General features: G+C 48.6%; 2 protein-coding genes across 2 annotated transcripts; both read right to left on the bottom strand.

Moving 5' to 3' along the window:
• Window positions 483-1,471, bottom strand: LOC8081888 (F-box protein SNE). The gene has a single exon (XM_002465656.2). It carries the CDS (start codon window positions 1,398-1,400, stop codon window positions 789-791), a length of 612 nt encoding a protein of 203 aa, XP_002465701.1. The 5' UTR covers window positions 1,401-1,471; the 3' UTR covers window positions 483-788.
• Window positions 15,317-16,720, bottom strand: LOC8081887 (probable serine acetyltransferase 4). The gene has a single exon (XM_002465655.2). The coding sequence runs from the start codon at window positions 16,554-16,556 to the stop codon at window positions 15,621-15,623; it is 936 nt and encodes a 311-aa protein (XP_002465700.1). The 5' UTR covers window positions 16,557-16,720; the 3' UTR covers window positions 15,317-15,620.

The following is an 18,744-nucleotide window of genomic DNA, read 5'->3' as shown; positions in this document are numbered from 1 at the left end:
CGGCCCCTGTGCGTATCCAACGCAAGCGGCGGCAGTTTCTGAGCTTTCCCGGCGAAAAAGGCGTTCGGACTCAGGAGCAGTGCGCGCGGCAACGATCGTGGTCGTGGGCTAGCTAGCGGTGCCAGCGCAGCCGACGAGAGCTCGGCGTCGTCACGGCTGGATCATGCGTCCGTCTGCGTCCATCCATCCGTTCCCACAGGCGGACAGCGCGGGCGAACGAGGTCGACAGCCATGGACATGGAGCCGAACACGAAAGCAATGGCGAGAAGGTGATCAGTAGGTGAGGGTGAGCTGGGCAGCGCACGCGCGAGGTGCACGCAACGCAAACGCAAACGCAGACGCAGGCATCCCGCCGAAGCAGCAGCAACACGAGGAAGCGGTACAAGGCGCGTGCATCGAAACAGCAAGTCGCCAAACGGGCGCGGACAAGCCCCAAGCCTACACTGGCACCGGGTGTAGTGTAGTATTTGCAAAGCAAAGCAGAGCAAAAAAAGAATGATAATTATTGGAATTTAATATGCCTCTCTCCGGTACTAGTACAGCTTGAATTGATTGAAGACCTCTCTTGCTTATTGTTCGTCCGTGCTAATCAACGAAACCAAACTAATTAATGATTATGTTAAGCGGCGGCGGCGGCCGCCGGCCGTCGGGCACTCAATCGACCACTGCAGCGGGCTAGCAGCAAAGGCCAGGGGCAGCGTACGCCAAGGACGACGCGACGACGTGGAAAGGACGAGCAGAGGATCGGAACAGCAGCGACGACGACAGGTGAATGCCATGCCATGCCATCACGACACGTCGACGGGCTTGCAGAGGAACAGCAGCGACGACGGCTGCTGCTGTCTCCCGGGCTTGCCCTTGCCCGCGCCGGCGGCGCTGGCCCCTCCGCCGCCGAGGCGCTCGTAGCAGTCGATGGAGAAGAGCGAGAGCGAGAGGGAGAGCGACAGGTGGTGCGCCCGCGCCGCCTGCGCCTGGGCCTGCACCTGCGCCAGCCGGTCCAGCGCCGGGCCCAGGCAGAGGCGGTAGAGGCGGCGGTACCCGCCGAGCGCGGCGACGACGGCGCGGGTGGCCGGGCCGGCCGCCGCCGGTGGCGCGGGGGGCCCGACGTGGCGGAGGCACAGCGCCTCCCACACGGCGTCGCGGCGCGCCACGGCGGCCCAGAGCCGGCACACGCACGCAGCCGCCGCCAGTGACCGCCCGTCCAGGCGCGACAGGATCTCCGCCAGGATGTCGGCGTTGTCGTTGATGTTGTAGCTGCCGCTGCCGGCGCCACCAACGCCGCCGCCGCCGCCCAGCAGCTGGATGCGCAGCTGCAGCTCCGTCACCTCGACCGCCTCGCCCGGCCGCCGCGGCACGCCTGCGCCTGCGCCACCCATCTCTGCACGCTGTATCGTTGGCATACGTACGTGCAGAGGCAGAGCGCGGGGGAGGGGGAGTGGAGGTGACTGAGTGAGGAACCGACCGAGCACGGCACGCTTGGGAGTGAGAGGCAGCGCAGCGGGCGGAGAGCGTATATATAGGGAGGCGGGGGGGTGGGGTTTTGACTCTGTTTCTACGCGTGTGTGGGGGACTGGGGTCGCCCCCCAAAAGGCGATTAATAAAGAGAAAGCTACCGGTGTTCCAATGGCAGTCGCCGTGGAAGCTGAGAGCTGAGAGCGAGTCGTCTGGCTAATTAATCGCCCATGTCAGACACAGACAGTCGCGCTCACACCACAGACACCGTCCGTCCGTAGGAGATGCGCGAGCAAAGGAAAAAGGGATCCGAAGGGCGAGACGGGGCCAAGCGGGACGGGCCAAGGGGCGTGGAGATGCGCGACGTACGTTACGTTACGTTACGTGGGCGCTGCGACCTGCACCTGCTAGGGATCTCACTCGTTGCCGAATGCCGATCAAGCAGAGCAGGTGAGCGCCCTGTCTGTTGCAGCGTTACTTGGCTCGTCTAGCCAGCGCGTTGCGCGTCCTCCAGCCTCCAGCGACCGCCCGACCGGAATCGGGGTCTTTTTTGGCTTATTACAAAGGGACGGAACCAGCGTTCGCTAGCATGCGTGTGCCGACGTGCCGTGCCGTGCACCGCCAGTTGTCAATACGTAATACGTGACCGACGATGCCGTCCGAAATCCATGCACACGCACGTACGGTAGTCGGCCCGTCCCGTCCACCTATGCTTATCACTTTATCGGGTTCACCCGGCCCGCCAGTTACAATATAAGCGTAACTTCTTACCGCAGAGAAGATTATTATACAATGTAGATTATTATATGTGCTGAACTTATATAATTTGAAAACTATTGTTAGTAGAAATATGTAAAGTTTGATCTTTTTTTTTTCTTTCTGTTTAAAATTGAAGTTCGCTTGTCGTTTCGCTGGACCGATACAGAACTCAGTGACACCACGCATGCACGTGGCACAGCCCGTTGGAAATTCTGGTTTCTAGAACCAATATCTGCAAGTTACCTAAACCCGGCCAGTAAGTAAAGCGCTTTGGGTGATGGGTGTGGTTGTGCACGCCACCAACTATAGCTAGGGCGACATTTCATGGCAACCCTAGATCACGAACGCGTGCTTCTTCTTCTCCTCCTATCACCTTTACACTTTGGTCCATTCACACCTTTTTTTTGGTACTACATGCTTGTTTTGGCCTTTTTGACTTGTTATCATCCCTGTCTTCTCCCGTTCTCTGCAATGTCACACGTCAACTTTCCGATAGGGGCAACTTCCTTTTTTTTTTTTGGATTCAGGTCATAGTAGAAGTTGCTGCAACCCTTTACATATCCCATTATGGATCTGATATTATAGATGAATAAATACACAAAATGAGCATATATATTTACACCTCACTTGATTAGGCCCCTTTCATTCCGGTCTTTGACTTGGCATGAGTGATAGCATATTTGGGATAGCAAGGTGGCGTGTGTACTGAGTACTAGTTTTGTCAACGTAAAGATCTCCATATCATATCTTTTGGAGGTGTGGTATGTATGTAAGTAGTGTCTTCCGCTCTATTGTATTTTTTTGTCCGTTTTTAAGTGTTGTTATGGTACTTGTGCTCGATAAAATTTCTTAAGTTTAATTAGATCTGTAGGAAATATTAACAATGATTGTATCTTCAAATAAGTTTGCTATGAAAAAAGATTCAGTGTTCTATCTAATGATACTAGTTATATACCATAAATGATTTAAAAAAATTATATATATTTACTCAAAGTGAGTACATTTAACTTCAAGAAGTGAGAACGATATAATAAAAACGACGGAGGGAATATGTCATCTGAAATGATCACTATATTGAAACATGGTTGTAAGGAACTAAGTGACAAGGCCAACCTAGGTCTTGATGCAATCTAACTCGGATATGCTCAGATATAATGCACAACCTTAATTAATTACAATAGCGGGTTTTGAGTTTGTAAAGAGAACGCGTGGTATGTCATAATCCGTAGCCTTTCTTACACTGGCAGCTTTGACCAAATAGCATTCCCTTTTATTTTTGTCCTTTGCCTGGTCACATTTCCACATAGCAGTAGAACTGTTGGGGATTAAATAAAGAAGCCCAGCGTTGATAATCTAATCTCTAGCCGTCCAAAGGATGGCGCCTAGGCTCACGACAAGCACGACATTTCGTGACCGCTAGTTCGTGTGGTTTTCGGGATGCTGTTTGCTTTTCGGGGATCGCGCGCGTTCCGCCGAGAAAAGTGGAACGAGGTCACAACGGCTACCTCCAACCACGCACCACACCCTAGCCAATGAACCATGCATGCATACATCTGTTGTGCATCGATAGATGCACTTATTAGGCCGGTGTCAATGCATAGTTTCATGACACAGTTACCAAGACTATAAACTAGGTAACCGAGCCATAGGAGTTTTATAGAGATGAAATTCCTCTCTCATCTGATGAAACTCCTTCATTTGATGACCCTACCGAGTCAGCAATTTTGCTTATGTGGCACCCTATTTAATGTACATGACACTCTCATGAAACATGCATTGAGACTGGCCTTATATACGTACTCCCTCATTATCCATAATTCTTATAACATGTTAGGACATGATTATAGTATCGAAAGAGTGATTAATTAATAGTTAGTTTTTCATATCTACCCCTAATAAATATTGTTACGAGTGCTCTCTATACAAGAAAATAAACCAGCTCAGTTAGCCAGTGCGCATAGGCTAGAGTATTGGATCCGTGGCTAGGCATGCATGCGAGCGCGCCGTGCGTAGGCAACAAAGAGGCAAGGGGCAAACAAGTCTAGTAGGAATCCCGCGTGACCAGAATGTCAAGCTCTGTGAAAACGCTCGAGTCGTCTACAATGTGAACTAAAACATGTACAGAGGAAGTACTTATATGTGTTTGTCAAATGATCAGATCAAAGTTTCTTGTTAGGCCTTGTTTAGTTCTTAAAATATTTTGTAAAAATTTTCACATTTTTCATCACATCGAATCTAGCGGCATATATATGAAGCACTAAATATAGTTAAAACAAAAAATAATTATACAGTTTATCTGTAATTTGCGAGACGGATATTTTGACTCTAGTTAGTCTACGATTAGACAATGTTTGTTAAATACAAACAAAAATACTATTTTTTATATTTTACAAAAAAATTTGGAAGTAAACAAGGCCTTAGTTTTTGCTTTTCGCTGATCGATAGATGAACATTCAAATCAACGCTGTTAATCTGTCATTTCGGAAACGTGTGAGATAAGGTTTGCTAGGTGCTACTAGCTAGCTAGCTACCTGTTTCTTGTTGCTGGACGCGCTTTCACTGGAACATGGCGCCATGCGAACCCTCCTTACCTGTTTTTCCTGACATTCTAAGTGAGATGATAAAATTCATAAAAATTGACGTCGTGGCGGAGTGGAGTTGCATATGGACGCAAGTGCCCCTACGCTCAGCTTAAACCCGTAATTAATGCTGCCTCAGCTATCCCAGGAAAATGGCGTAGCAGTCAAAAAAAAATACGACAGCAAGAGGAGTCGAAACGCAACAACTTGACTCAGGCTGTGGAGAGCTCACCAATCAAGGTACAATAAGTTACGACGCCACTAATTGACGAACGATCACTCAAACTAAATCAAACGAACGATTTTCCGACCAATTAAACTTTCCATTTTAGGAAAAAAATCCCACCTCTTTCTCTTTTAGGAAATACCCCTCCCGTGCATCCTCATTGCCTTTCTCGCTTTGTTTTTTTTCTCATGTCAGCACTAATATAACCCACAAAAGCGACTTTTTTTTAAAAAAATGCTATAACTTAAAAACGGTGTGTCCATTTTTAATTTCGTCTGCACCAGTGTGTTCTACACGATGCAACGAATAAAACTAGACCCCACTTACATATGTTTTGAAAAAAATTTGTTCTACAAATAACTTATATGTACTAACTTAAATATAATTTAGAACATATAAGTTAGAACACACCATTTACATGTTGCCAAATAATCAGATATAACTTAGAAAATATAACTTAGAATATATAACTTATAATGTATAACTTATAACTTATACGAAACCATGCAAGAGTTATGAAACACATTTTATTTATAAAAAGTTATTAAACATAATGGAATGAACTAAGTTATAGCTTATGACAAAACTTGCAAACACAAAAGTTATTAACATACAAAGGAATGAATTAACTTATAACTTATATCAAAACTTACAAACATAAAAAGTCATGAAAGCTAACTTGTGTACATAAGTTATTCCATGTAACTTGTGTATATAAGTTAATCAATACAATTTATGTGCATAAGTTATAAAGTTATATGTTATTATAATTTAACACATATAAATTTCTACGTGAAAAAGATCTTTGAAATATATATAAGTGGGATCTAGTTTTATTCGTCTCGTCATGAGTAATACATTGGTACAGACGGAATAAAAATTGGATAAACCTTTTGGAAGTTATAACAATTTAAAATAAATGATTTGCATTTTTTAGATGACGTCAGTGGGACGTCAACGAAGTGGAAGACGCTGACTGGATCGTTCGCTGGATTAGTTTCTAATGAAAGTTCACTAGAATGGATTTGGGAATAAGTTATCGTATAGAAAACAACCGCAGTGCTATTTAATAGGGGCAAAGTAGAAAAACTAACCCCTAATTAATTACTTCTTAGTTACCACACTCCTGTCTTAAACGTCAGCTAATTCGGATACGGAGGGAGTATAGCATAACGATCATGGAGAGCTATGCATGTTTACATCGTCTCTGGATGGCCCGGAATATATGACGGAGGCATTGTTTAGATCCAAAATTTTTTTAACAAACATTATCAAATCATAGAATAATTAGATTTAAAAGATTCGTCTCGCGATTTAAAAACAAACTGTGCAATTAGTTTTTATTTTTATTTATATTTAATGTTCCATACATGTATCGGAAAATTTGATGTGACAAGGAATCTTAAAAAATTTTAGTTTTTTTGGTGCAGAGGCCCTGTTTAGTTCCCTAGCCAAAATTTTTTCATCCATCCCATCGAATCTTTGGACACATGCATGGAACATTAAATATAGATAAAAAACTAAACTAATTACACAGTTTAGTTAAGAATCGCGAGACGAATCTTTTAAGCCTAGTTACTCCATGATTAGCCTTAAGTGCTACAGTAACCCACATATGCTAATGACAGATTAATTATGCTTAATAAATTTGTCTTGCAGTTTCCTGACGAGCTATGTAATTTGTTTTTTATTAGTTTCTAAAAACCCCTCCCGACATCCTTCCGACACATCCGATGTGACACCCAAAAAATTTTCGTTGCCAATCTAAACATGCCCTAAACAAGGCCTTATTCCCATCGATACCAGCAGGTATGATTGATGCAACGCGTGGAGTAGGCCGGAATACATATACTACATACATAAGGGAAACATGCACGGGTATTTTCCGACCGTTGGATCTATCAAACAATTGGCAGCTCAGAGATGATGCGACCATAGACGTCTGATGATCCCATCTGCACCAGCGGTGGTCTGATGAATGAACCATGCAATAAGACGCGCGCGGACCACCTGCTGGCTGGCCTGTCATCTGCTGGACACGATCGATACGTAGTACACACAGCTAGCTGTGACCAGTGAGACTGTGACTGTAGAGTATGCGTAGAGTAGGTCCGTCCGAGTACGTCGCGATCGGTAGCAAAGTACAAAACATACTCCCTAGTAGATGGCTAGATCCTAGCTAACATACTGCCCAGGCCGATAGCCGGACCAGAAGAATTTAATTTGCTGGCGTGACGATCTGCAACAGGTTGGTGTAGGAACAGGAACCCGACCCTGGCTGGCAATAGAGAGCCGAGCTCGCTGTAGCCGCAACGGCAAAACAACAACCGGCCGGTCGCCGGCGGCCAACCCTACCCCGATGATGATGGGTCCAGCTCCAGCTGCTGGCAGCGCGCCATGATGAGCTTCTGGTCGCTGCGCAGGCAACGCCGCAGCTGCTCTGCTCCGGCCGCAGCCACCCTATGCCGCTGCCGCTGCGCCAAGCACGTACTCTACTGTACTACACGCCCGCGTCGTCTCCCCGGCCCGTCAATACTGTAGCTAACAGCTCCTGCCTGCACCGTCGTGCACCATGAGCGAGCAGCGCAGCGGGGAGACGGCCGGTCGGGACGGGTCCCGGGGCCCTTGCCATTAATTCCTGGCTTGGACGCTACTCTCTCGGACAGGGATTCCTGGAAACGAGGCATGTGCCCGATCCGAGCGCTGTGTATGATGAGCGGTACTCCTGCCGACTGCCGATCGAGCTTGGCAATCAGCTGGCCGGGCGGGAGCCGGGCGAGCGAGACGTCGTACGCGTCAGGCCCGGCCTCCCATCGCATTGTTTTCGCTCCGATTTGATTTGAGGCCAACCAGCGACGATCAAGTCCTTGCTATAGCCTGCTACAACCCACGCGACATGAATCAATTCGTCTCCTCTGCCAATCGATCGCTCTCGCGATGCATGGCGCCTAGCTACGACGCCGGTCTGCCTCAGCTGATCGATTTGATCCCCCTACGACGACTACGATAAATAAACACGCATTGATGCATCGCGGGACCTTTGAATTCCTGTCGACAATGAAATTCTAAATCCAGCTACAGAGCACTCGCTCGACCGAGCACCTAATCAGTGAGTGTAAAACCGCATCTGCAATGATCGGCATGAGCGAACGTGCATGGAAGCGACCACCTCACCAGTCACCACTGCTAGCGGGCTGATCGATCAGAGCCCCCGCACAAAAAAGCGATCCACCGATCATGCAACATGGCCGGTGGCGAATGCTTGCCAGCGCGTGGGCTCCGCCGGCTGCACACCTTCTCAATCCCAGGCCATGGACGCGAGCTCTTGTCCCGTGCTGCTGCTGCGTCCCCGGCCGGGCGGTAGCGGCCGGCAGCCCGCCCCGCCCGCGGGGGCTCTGATCTTCTCCTCAGCGTGTTCGGCCGGCGGGAGACGTGGACATGTGCGGCGCTCCCTGTGCCTGGCGGCCCGCGCGCGCGCGGCCGCATCCGCATGGCGATTCACGGGGGCCGCGAGAAGTCACGAGCAGGATAAAAAAGACCTCACCGTGGAATCTTCCTTTTGTTTCCATGCTCGGCTGCGCTGCTCGTCCGGTCCGGTCGTCCCTGTCTCTCTCCCCTTGGCCCTTGCCGTCCCGCTGCTGTAGTAGTAGTGTGTATGATCAGGGTCTGCTTTTCAGCTTTTCCCCTGTTCCGTGGGAGTTGCATGTGTTGGAAACCCTGCGCTGGCTGGCGGCTGGCCGAGATCGCCTTGTGCCGGCGAAAAGGCAAAAGTTCCTCTGGCGCCCATGTCATGGCCGCAATCATTCCTTCTTTGATACTAGGACGACTGAGTATATGGCTAATGTGTAGCAAAGACAGGAGAATTCTCCGTTCATGCGAGCAATCAAAGCAGCTACGGGACAGCTTGTCCATGGGTCCAGTAATCTAGCGTGTCCCTTGATGATGAGACGAGAGAGAGTGTCACCGCGTCGTCACTGTATGTTTATCCTCTGCGCATCGGTAAACATAATTACTAGTATTTGGATATCAATCGTCACAGATCCAAGAAGCAGCTGACCTGTCTTTCAGTGTTTTCCACTTTTTCTCCTCTCCACAGTCCACACCCGAGTTTCCAGCATCCGTGACTTTATTCATGGTGAGAAAAGGCTCAGCGTATCCGAATAGGAGGGCGCTGTGAAGCGGAATAGCGGCGCTCGTCAGCATTTGCCTCGTTTCTTTTCTTCTCTCTCTTTTTTTTGGCGGGTTCTTTTTCTTCTCCTATACTTCAGTTATATGGCCAAAGCTTGGAGAAGCGGTTTCTTTGCCCATCTCAACAAAGTATTGCCAAGGCTCCGTTGTGGGTAGCTTATACTAGTCTCTCCATCTTATATATACTTTTCAAAGTCAAACAATCTTAACTTTAATCAAATATATACTAAAAGTTACATGACACTATAATCCAAATTCAGACCGTCTACTGCTTACACAAAGCTAATGGGACATCAAGCTATTAACACAGCCTTCAAATGGGTTTGGAAGTCGTATTGCCAACCCAAACACAAAGTTTTATGTTAGCTCTTATTGAAGGGTACACTGAGCACCAGAAGAAAGCACATGGTTTTTGATACTTATAATTGTGAAATTTGCTTGTCAAGGGAAGAAGAAACAATTGATCATCTCTTCTGGGCATGCCCATTTGCGCAACAATGCTGGGGGGTCCTAAACTTGGAAGTATATCAAACAGGGGACACTTTTACAAATATTTTAGCCCTCAAAGATCAACTGAATACCCAATTTTTCATGATAGCAATCATATTGATGTACTGTACAATTTGGACAGCAAGAAAATGAACTTATCTCCAAGAATCGTCAGATGGGAATCCAATAGTGTAGAAACCTCTTCCTCAAGGAAATTAATTTTGTCTCACTGAGGGTGAAAGTTGGGCTCTCTTTGACATTTGATCAGTTTGAACAATAGATGCAAAATTTGCAAAATCTGGGACTGATCAATGCCGCTACCTTTTTTTTATCTCCTTCTTTGTTTCTTAATTCTTAACTCCTCAGCTTGTAACTTCCCCTATAAAGTACTTTTTTTGCTCAATAATAAAATCATCTAAGGGGCTAAGACCCCTCCAATTTCCTAAAAAAAAAACTAGATAAGCATCGTTAGATTAACAACGTTATATGTTAACTCATATGTAGATACAAACATTTATGACACAAATTTAGGTATTTTTTAGATCTTTCATAATGGCAGACATGGTATTTTACCATTTTATATACAAATTTAGGGGTTGCTTTATAATAATATCGTAGGAATAGGTTCTTCGAATAGAATATATCCAATGACTATTATTGCCAACAATGACTAGAGCCTACTAACTTAAAGGCCGGTTAATGATTGTCTTGAAAATTCATAGAATTTATTATTTTTTTCATATGTGTGCCTAGTGAGGATTAGGGTTTTTATTAAAGACAAATCTATCAGGAGAGCTGCTAATTATATTAAAAAGAAGTAAGCCTAAAATGGACACAATAGCCAGCCCAAAAATGAAGAAGTAGCTTGATTGCAGAAAAAAATCGGATGTAGTAGCAAAGTGCTTGCTGCTTAGCAGAGATGCTAGCTAGAGATGAATTCTTTTTTATTTTAAAAAAATGCTTCGTTGCAGTGCTTTTCAGCTTGAGTCACATGGAAAATAACGGAGGAAAATTATTTGAGTCACATGGAAAATTACGGAGGAAAATTATTTGAGCCACGCTGCTAAATTATTTGAGACACAGGGAGGTATAAAAAATGCAGTATATGTGGCCTTGTTTAGTTTCCAAAAAATTTTATAAAATTTTTCAGATTCTCCGTCACATCGAATCTTTAGACGCATGCATAGAGTATTAAATATAGATGAAAATAAAAACTAATTGCATAGTTTGGTCGGAATTGATGAGATGAATCTTCTGAGCCTAGTTAGTCCATGATTGGATAATATTTATCACAAACAAACGAAAGTGCTACTGTACATGTTTTGCAAAATTTTTTTTGAACTAAACAAGGCCGTAATCGCTTGCCGGGGTGCGCTGCGCGCGCCTGCACAGTTCAGCAGATCGAACGTCTAACGAACGCATTCAAGCGCGTAGCAGGAGACCCTGCAAGATTCCACTGTTATTTCTGGTACTCAAACAGATGATGATACTGCATTCAGCTGATATTGTTTATGCTACATTGCAGAGGGTACGTTGCTACACCTCGAATGTCTCTGCCCCTGACACTCTTATTAAAGTCTGGAAAGGTGTCTCACAGATTGCCTATTGAAGGTACGGTCAGAAAATTGATTTCAAGATCTTAGAACATACTTGTAGGCAGAGCTTCTCTTCTTATGTTAAAAATTAATTGTTAGGAGTATATATAAGTGAAAATAACCCAGAAAGGCAGCAAACTGTACACAACTTGTGCTCTGGCTGGCTTGCCATTATCTTACCACCAGCTGCATTCAGGGTCGCAGACTTCTTATGGGACGCCATTTTCCGGTTTGTTTACATGCTGCTCGTCCCACCCAGCCTGGGCTTTCCGCCGGAACCTGAACCAGCTTTTGCATACGTTGCATGCCCCCCCATTCCGAGAGGCGAGAACGTACGTGTGCTCCTCGCTCCCCAACCGGCTCTGCAGTTGCATGCCCTGCTGCATGCAAGAACAACAACAGCTACGACACAAGCAGATGCAGCGGCACATATATTACACGCGCAGATAGCACTGATTGACACAAGTTCATAGCTCGACACAACTTGCATTGTCAGCTCAACATATATAGCCATGTCAGAAGCACAGTAAAGTACAGTGTATATATGTACACCTAACCACTATAGTATTTAACTAATCAGTTGACTCTTCCGCTCGCGCTAATCCTTCCAAGCGCTAGTTCTGAAACCGATGAGTAAATTAGCAACGGCACGCACGCTGGCAAGCACGGCAGGCAGTGGCCATGTCGCGGCAGCATACAGATACAGCAACAGAGATTCCCAGCACAAACGCAAAGCCCAAGGGTGATTAATTAGGAGCGCAGACCGCGCAGGACGCAATGCATCCATCCAAGGCAGACCTCACGTGGGAGGCCCCGTAAACGCGGCGCCGCTGCCGGCCGGCGACAAGCGAAGCGATGAATTCAGTATGCATGGATCGTCCGTCCGGTCAGGCCGGATGGATCGGAGGAGTCGATTCCATGGCCGGCCGGCAGGGCCAGCCGCTGCTGCTGCTACCTGCTGCCGTGCCATGTCAATATGTCATGGATCGGCCGGAGTCAAAGAGAGCAGGCCTCGCCGCTGCCAGCTTTCCATAGGAATGCATGCATGCATGGCGCGCGGCCTCCTCAGCGCGCAGCTCGCCGGTCAGAGGCAGTTGAGGACGACGAACGCAGAGAGAGAGAGAATTGCACGGTTCTTCCTCGTCACGAGGTCTTGCGCTCGCGCGCGCGCGAACACCAACAGCGGGAAGTGGCCAGGGGGACCGACCCGGCCGGGCGGGCGGCGGGCTTGTGACCATGCGCGTCCAGCCGAGCGCACACGGCCGCCCCGCATTGATCGTCGTTGTAAGCTTGCGTTTGCTTCCCTAATTAAGGCCCTTGGCACGGCCTGTTTGATGACCTGCATGCATGGTTGCTTCTGCGATGCATGCATGCGCGCGCGGGCCGGCGCGGGCGGCAGCCGGCAGTACGTTTCTTTTCTTGGATCCCGGATCACGATGATCTACAGCAGTGATGAGCTAGTATCTGATGGAGTGACGATGCTCCGATGCAGTAGTACACACACTCCTGTTGCAGACTTTTGAAGAAAAGCACTGGCACCATTGAATGCGCTAGGATTTTCCTCTTGTCTCAGAGTGCAGCTCGTTCGATCAATGGAACGAAGAGGCTAGTACAGAACACCAGAGGGTTTGCATGCGTATGGTTTTAGAACGTTTTTAATTTACGAATTATTTCGGCAATTTAAATGTCAGTTTGCCAGCACCAATAGTGGCCAATTAATGGGAGTTAGAGTTACACTAATGGAAGGGATGCGACAGCAGAGAAGTTCATATGAAAACTCCATATGTAATAAGTTCAGAAAAAGCGTCGCATCAATCGAAAAGGAAAAAAGGAAAAAGAGGGCGCGTAACGTGGAGCTACGCGTACTATGATGGACCCAAGCCGAAAATGAGCAGGCAACGTAGCTATGAGTATGCTTTACGACCAATCACCAACCCTTCACGGCTCACGCGCTGCGGGGTCGCAAGACAACAAGGCGGCTCGCAACAAGGGGAACCGGGGGCGCGGCCGAAGACGACGCCGCGGCAGCACGTCCATGGAACTGATTATTGATTGGTACTACTCGACGTGAACTGAAACTGACGATGCCACGCGTGGTTCGTGTGGACGCCGGGATGATCAGCGTGTGGTCCGTAGCTCTTGTGTCTGTGTCTGAAATAGTTTCCGCCGCGGCAAGTTGCTGCCAATGGAGGATTTTTGGCCAAAGCTAGCTAGGGGATCGGATGAAACGACAGGGCAGAGCGACAAGCAGCAGCGGCTAACAGCTCCACTGTTGGCGGTGCGTGCTTTAGGTGAACGGGGAAGAGAAGAGTCGTCGTCGTCGCCGTGGTTGGGCCGTAGCTCTTGAACTCGAGCCCCTTGGCTCACCCCCCGATGCGCGGTACCTGTGTGTCGTGCCTCGTGGGCTTTTTGCTTGCGAACGGTTGCGTGTGTGGCGGCCGGGATCATGCATATCGATGGAAGCGCGCGCGCGCGGGGGGGGGTTGGTGGCGCCCGCCTTTGGGAGCGCATGCTTGGCCTCACGCGGCGGCGGCGGGCGTGGGAACGGGGACGTTGCTTGTGCTTTCGTTACTCTGGAAGCGAAACGGACTGGAGTTCTTTGCTTGGACGCTGTCATGGGTGACGAAACGTCGACGCGATCAACGGCGACGTGGGTCGGGTCCGTTGTGTGAATTGTAGAGCAGATGGGCCGTGCCAAAGGATGAATTGGGCAACTTCAGGCCTGTACTGAAGCTATTCGGGCTACTTGGGTCTTGGGGAGGCAATGCAAAAAAGCCCATAGAACACGAGCTTTTGTTTGGGCTATTCCTGTGTAATGTCATCAAGGGATCACCACAAAGTGGTCCGAGCCGGGGCAGCCCAACTTGCACCAACATCGAATCTGACCATCCTCTGCATTCCTCTCTTCCCACGACTCCTTCCAACATGCTCTCCGCAGTAGGCTGGTGCTCTGATCTGCTGCCATCTTGGTTTGCTTTTGCCATCTCCCTACTAACGAACGACCTTCATGGACTATGTATGTATGTATGTATGGGTTCATGGCTTCATGGGTCATGGCGGCGATCACTTGGCTAGTGCCGTGTGCCGAGATTCAGATTCCTTTCCGGCGGCCGTCCAATGTAGGCTACCCGTTGTCCCGTTCCTTCGGCCTCGTCAGCGAGGGGAAGGCACCTCAGAGGATCAGCATTCGTTCCAAGGCGGTGCACCCAAGCAACCAATAACCTACAGCACTACTCTACCGTCCTTAGAGCTGACTTTGCTGAAATCTTGCTACAATATCTCAATTCCCGACTCCTCCGCTTAGCTTTCGAATAAAAGCTACGGGCTGCGACATCGATCCACCCCTACTCTCATCCGGTACGGGTAGCCATCAGCCACGTCCACTTGGGGCCAGGCTGACCTCTTTCGCCAAGATTCTCAACTAGGAGATTGTACTTATCTCTCTGCTTAGAAGTTAGAACCTCACGTCAATTATTTGTTTCCCCAATTTAAATGCGGAAATGCTGCTGCTGATTTTGTTTGGGCCAAGACAAGCCGTCCAAGTCGCGATGGAACAGCTGATTTATTGCTGGCCAGTCAATTTTCAGATGTGGTTACGGTAGTTTATGCTCTGCTTTGTTTGAAGCAGCCCTTCCAAGAATCAAACTATCGAGATGTTCTTACAGAATCCGTTCATCCACCGGCTGACAACCTACAGAACATATTCATCCTCTACTTGCTCAAAGAGTTTGTACTTGAACACTACTGTATAAACTATAAAGTCCCCCTGAAGGACAGAGGCTTTCCTCGCTTTTCCTAAAAAAAGCAGGTGTCTGATCTGTCTTTGGTTTAGACGATAACGTGATCCTTTGATCTTACTTCAAGATTCGTACATCTGATCCGTTACATCTTCATCTCATGACTCATAGCCATTGTCTGAACAAATGCTATTTCTCAGGCATCTGAAAATAGCAAAACCCCTGCACGGAACTTTTTTGGTTTAGGAGGAGAAACGAAACATACAGACACAATATAGCTTGAAGTATATGTACAAGCAACCGATAACTAATGAGATGCATATAGTATTGTTATTAAGTCCCGAGAAACAGAGGAAAAAAGAACAGAAAAAACATGGACTTGCTCTAGGGCTCAATGCCTAATTGAGCTCCCTCTCCCTCTTATGCAATGGCATATGGGAATGCAGCTCTCTCTGTAGTCTCTAGTGTAGGCAATACTGCAATAGCAGCACTATTACAGAATAGCGGAAATGGCCATCGACCACGAATATCTTTTGGAGGGAAACTCTCCTTCTCCTGCACTAAAAATATTTGCACCCGGACCCTCTGAAAATTTTCAAATCACGTAGTCCGACCACCCTTGCTCCATGGTCACCCCGGGCTGCTCTTCCGGCCGCCGCTGCGGCACCGCCTTCTTCCCGACCGCCTTCGCGGGGTTCCCGACGGCCGTGGTTCCCTCCGGCACGTCCCGTAGAACGACCGCCCCAGCTCCGATCTTCGCCCCGGCTCCAATCCGCACATTGCCGAGCACGCTGGCGCCGGCGCCGATCAGCACCCCATCCCCGACCTTGGGGTGCCGGTCGCCGGACTCCTTCCCCGTGCCTCCGAGCGTGACGCCGTGCAGGATGGAGACGTCGTTCCCGACGACGGCCGTCTCGCCGATGACGATGCCCGTGGCGTGGTCGAACAGGATGCCCGAGCCAATGCGCGCGCCGGGGTGGATGTCGACGCCGAACACCTCGGACGCCCGGCTCTGAAGGAGGAGCGCGGCGGCCGAGCGGCCATCGGACCAGAGCCCGTGCGCGGCGCGGTGCGCCTGCAGGGCGAGGAAGCCCTTGTAGTAGAGGAAGCAGTGCACCATCCGTTCGCAGGCCGCGTCGCGGTCGCGCGCCGCCCGGAGGTCGGCGCGCGTGGCGCGGCCGGCGTCCGGGTGCGCGGCCAGCGCGGCGGCCAGGAGGTCCCGCAGCGCGTCCTGCGGCAGCACGCCGGGGATGCAGAGCTTGGCCGACAGGTGCGCCGCGAGGGCGGCCTCCAGCGACTGGCGCGTCAGCACGAGGTCGCCGTAGAACTTGCGCAGGAGCGGCTCGGCGTCCGCGTCGGCCTGCGCCTCCGCGCGCAGCTCCTCCCAGACGTCGTCGTCGCCGCCGCTCGCGGACGCCGGCGCAGCGGTGGTCACCGCGCGGTCCGTGGCGCCGTCCGGCAAGAAGCGGTAGATGGCGCCGGAGAGGCGGCCGGCGTGCGTGGGTTGCCACTTGTCGACACAGGCAGCCATGCGTGCGGCGCCGGCGCGCTCGAGCAGTGGAGACCGGAGGATGTCCTGGGGCTCTTTGGCGAACGGTGATGGAGCGACTAGCGATAGCGAGGAGGTTGTGGTGTGGCCGCTAGTGTTTGCGTTCCTATATATACGTGTCTGCCTGCGGCGGAGGAAGTTTCAACGAAGAACCGTCTGGTTGCATTACATGTGCGTGAAGCATGACCAAAATGTATCTGGGGACGAAACCATCTGTGTTTCTTTCGTGGCAAGCTACTAGTAGCTGCACGCTGACTGTACCGTGTGCGTGAACCCCATGCTTTGTCACTGCTGTGCTATGTAGGAGTACGTGGCTACATGCTGAGACCGTTGAGCAACTTGCTCAATCTTAACGACCAAAGCAGCAACAAACAACGGCATGTTCGTGCTCTGGTTTCTTGTTGATCGTGAACACAAGGCCTTGTTTAGTTCAAAAAAAATTATAAAAAATTTCAGATTTCTCATCGCATTGAATCTTGCGACGCATGCATGAAACATTAAATATAGATAAAAATAATAACTAATTGCATAGTTTGCATATAATTTGCGAGATAAATCTTTTGAGCCTAGTTAGTCCATGATTGAACAATATTTGTCAAATACAACGAAAGTACTACCGTGTCTATTTTGTAATTTTTTTGGAACTAAACAAGCCAAGGTTTCATGTACTCTATCATGATCAACAATCTGAGCCGCTACCGTTGCAGCCGCAGCATATGCCTGACGAATGTCTACCGATTATATTCATTCGGGGCAAGGCAACAGAGCCTCAGCTGCTCTACCCTGCCGCAAGAAAAAAAGTTGCCGAAAGCAATTAGAAAAGGCAATTTTGGAGGCGTTAGCTAAACTAAAATAAGATGGTTTTAGGATGTCAATGTAATTTGCACGGCACGACGCGGCATGTGTAGCCTACAACAAGCACATGCCCTGCCCAGTGCCCCACATTTTACATTTTGTCACGGCACGCGTGGCCCATGACACTCACACGCCCTACCTCGTGCCCCATATTTTACAATATTTCGGCGCAGTTGTTCCTGCACTAGGCAGAGAGACAAAAGAATGTCTGTGATTACATTAGTCTAGGGCAAGGCAACACAGCCTCACTTGCTCTATCCTGCTACCACGAGGAATAGGGTTCCGAAAGCAAGTAGAACAGGCAATGCCAGAAGAGCATTATCCATACTAAAAGAGACGGGTTTGGAATATTACTATAGATTACATGGTGCGACGCGCATGGCCTAGCAACACCCACACGTACACGCCCTATCTGTGCCCTCCACATTTTACATTTCGGTGCGGCTGGACCAGACAAAGAGCTAGATGAATATATCTATTGATTACATTTTTCTTAACAATCATGCGATAGTGCTTTGGCTTCCTCTATCTTACACATCTTGCTTGTCCTCTTCCTCATCTCCATCACCACCGGTACTAGGGTTGCGAGACAAGACCAGCTCATGCTCAGGGGGTTGGGCGTTCACCGAATGCAGGGATGAGGATCCCAAGGCAACTGAGGCCTTAGATGCGTCGTGGTCGCCCATAGATGTGATGCTCTCACTCAGTCCCACAAGGACCTCCACCATGGCAATATCAAATGCCATGAAACACTCGAGCGTTGGGGACTGGAGCCAGGTGGCTGTTCCCTGGGATGTAGCGTTCACTAGTCGTTGCATCTGTTGCTGTAGGGTTTTCATGAATGATTTATCTGGGTTGGAGGGATGGCATGAATGCATGTTGGCTATTTCTGCCTGCCTCACTGATCAGCCTCACTTTTATGTTATCTCTTTGGCTCTAACCTCCCAATTAATTTCCCTTTTTTACCCCTACGACCTTTTCAGAGTATGGTGACGTTGTGTGCCTCATGCATTTCCTTTTGTTTAATAGTCTAGCTCGGCTAAATCCAAACCTTCTGGGACACGATAACACAACCTTGTGTGCTCTGGCATGCCACAACAAGAAAAAGCTTCTGGAAAGTAAGTAGAAAAGGCAATGTCAAGGGGGTGTTAGTATAACACTCCAAAATTTTCTAATTTTGGATTGTTATTAGAAAACACTAAATTAAATAAGGATTTAAAATTTTTTTAAAAATATTACAAGATTTATTTTATTAATTATTGTCATTATAAAATGAGAAAAATGTGAAATTCTAAAATTTTTGTAAAGAAAAGTG

The sequence above is a fragment of the Sorghum bicolor genome, chromosome 1, assembly GCF_000003195.3.
Source record: "Sorghum bicolor cultivar BTx623 chromosome 1, Sorghum_bicolor_NCBIv3, whole genome shotgun sequence".
Lineage (NCBI taxonomy): Eukaryota > Viridiplantae > Streptophyta > Magnoliopsida > Poales > Poaceae > Sorghum > Sorghum bicolor.
This window is presented reverse-complemented; position numbering and strand designations above follow the sequence as displayed.

Coding starts and splice junctions, on each gene's coding strand:
- LOC8081888 (XM_002465656.2), bottom strand. CDS start 1,400: ATGCCAACGATACAGCGTGCAGAGATGGGTGGCGCAGGCGCAGGCGTG.
- LOC8081887 (XM_002465655.2), bottom strand. CDS start 16,556: ATGGCTGCCTGTGTCGACAAGTGGCAACCCACGCACGCCGGCCGCCTC.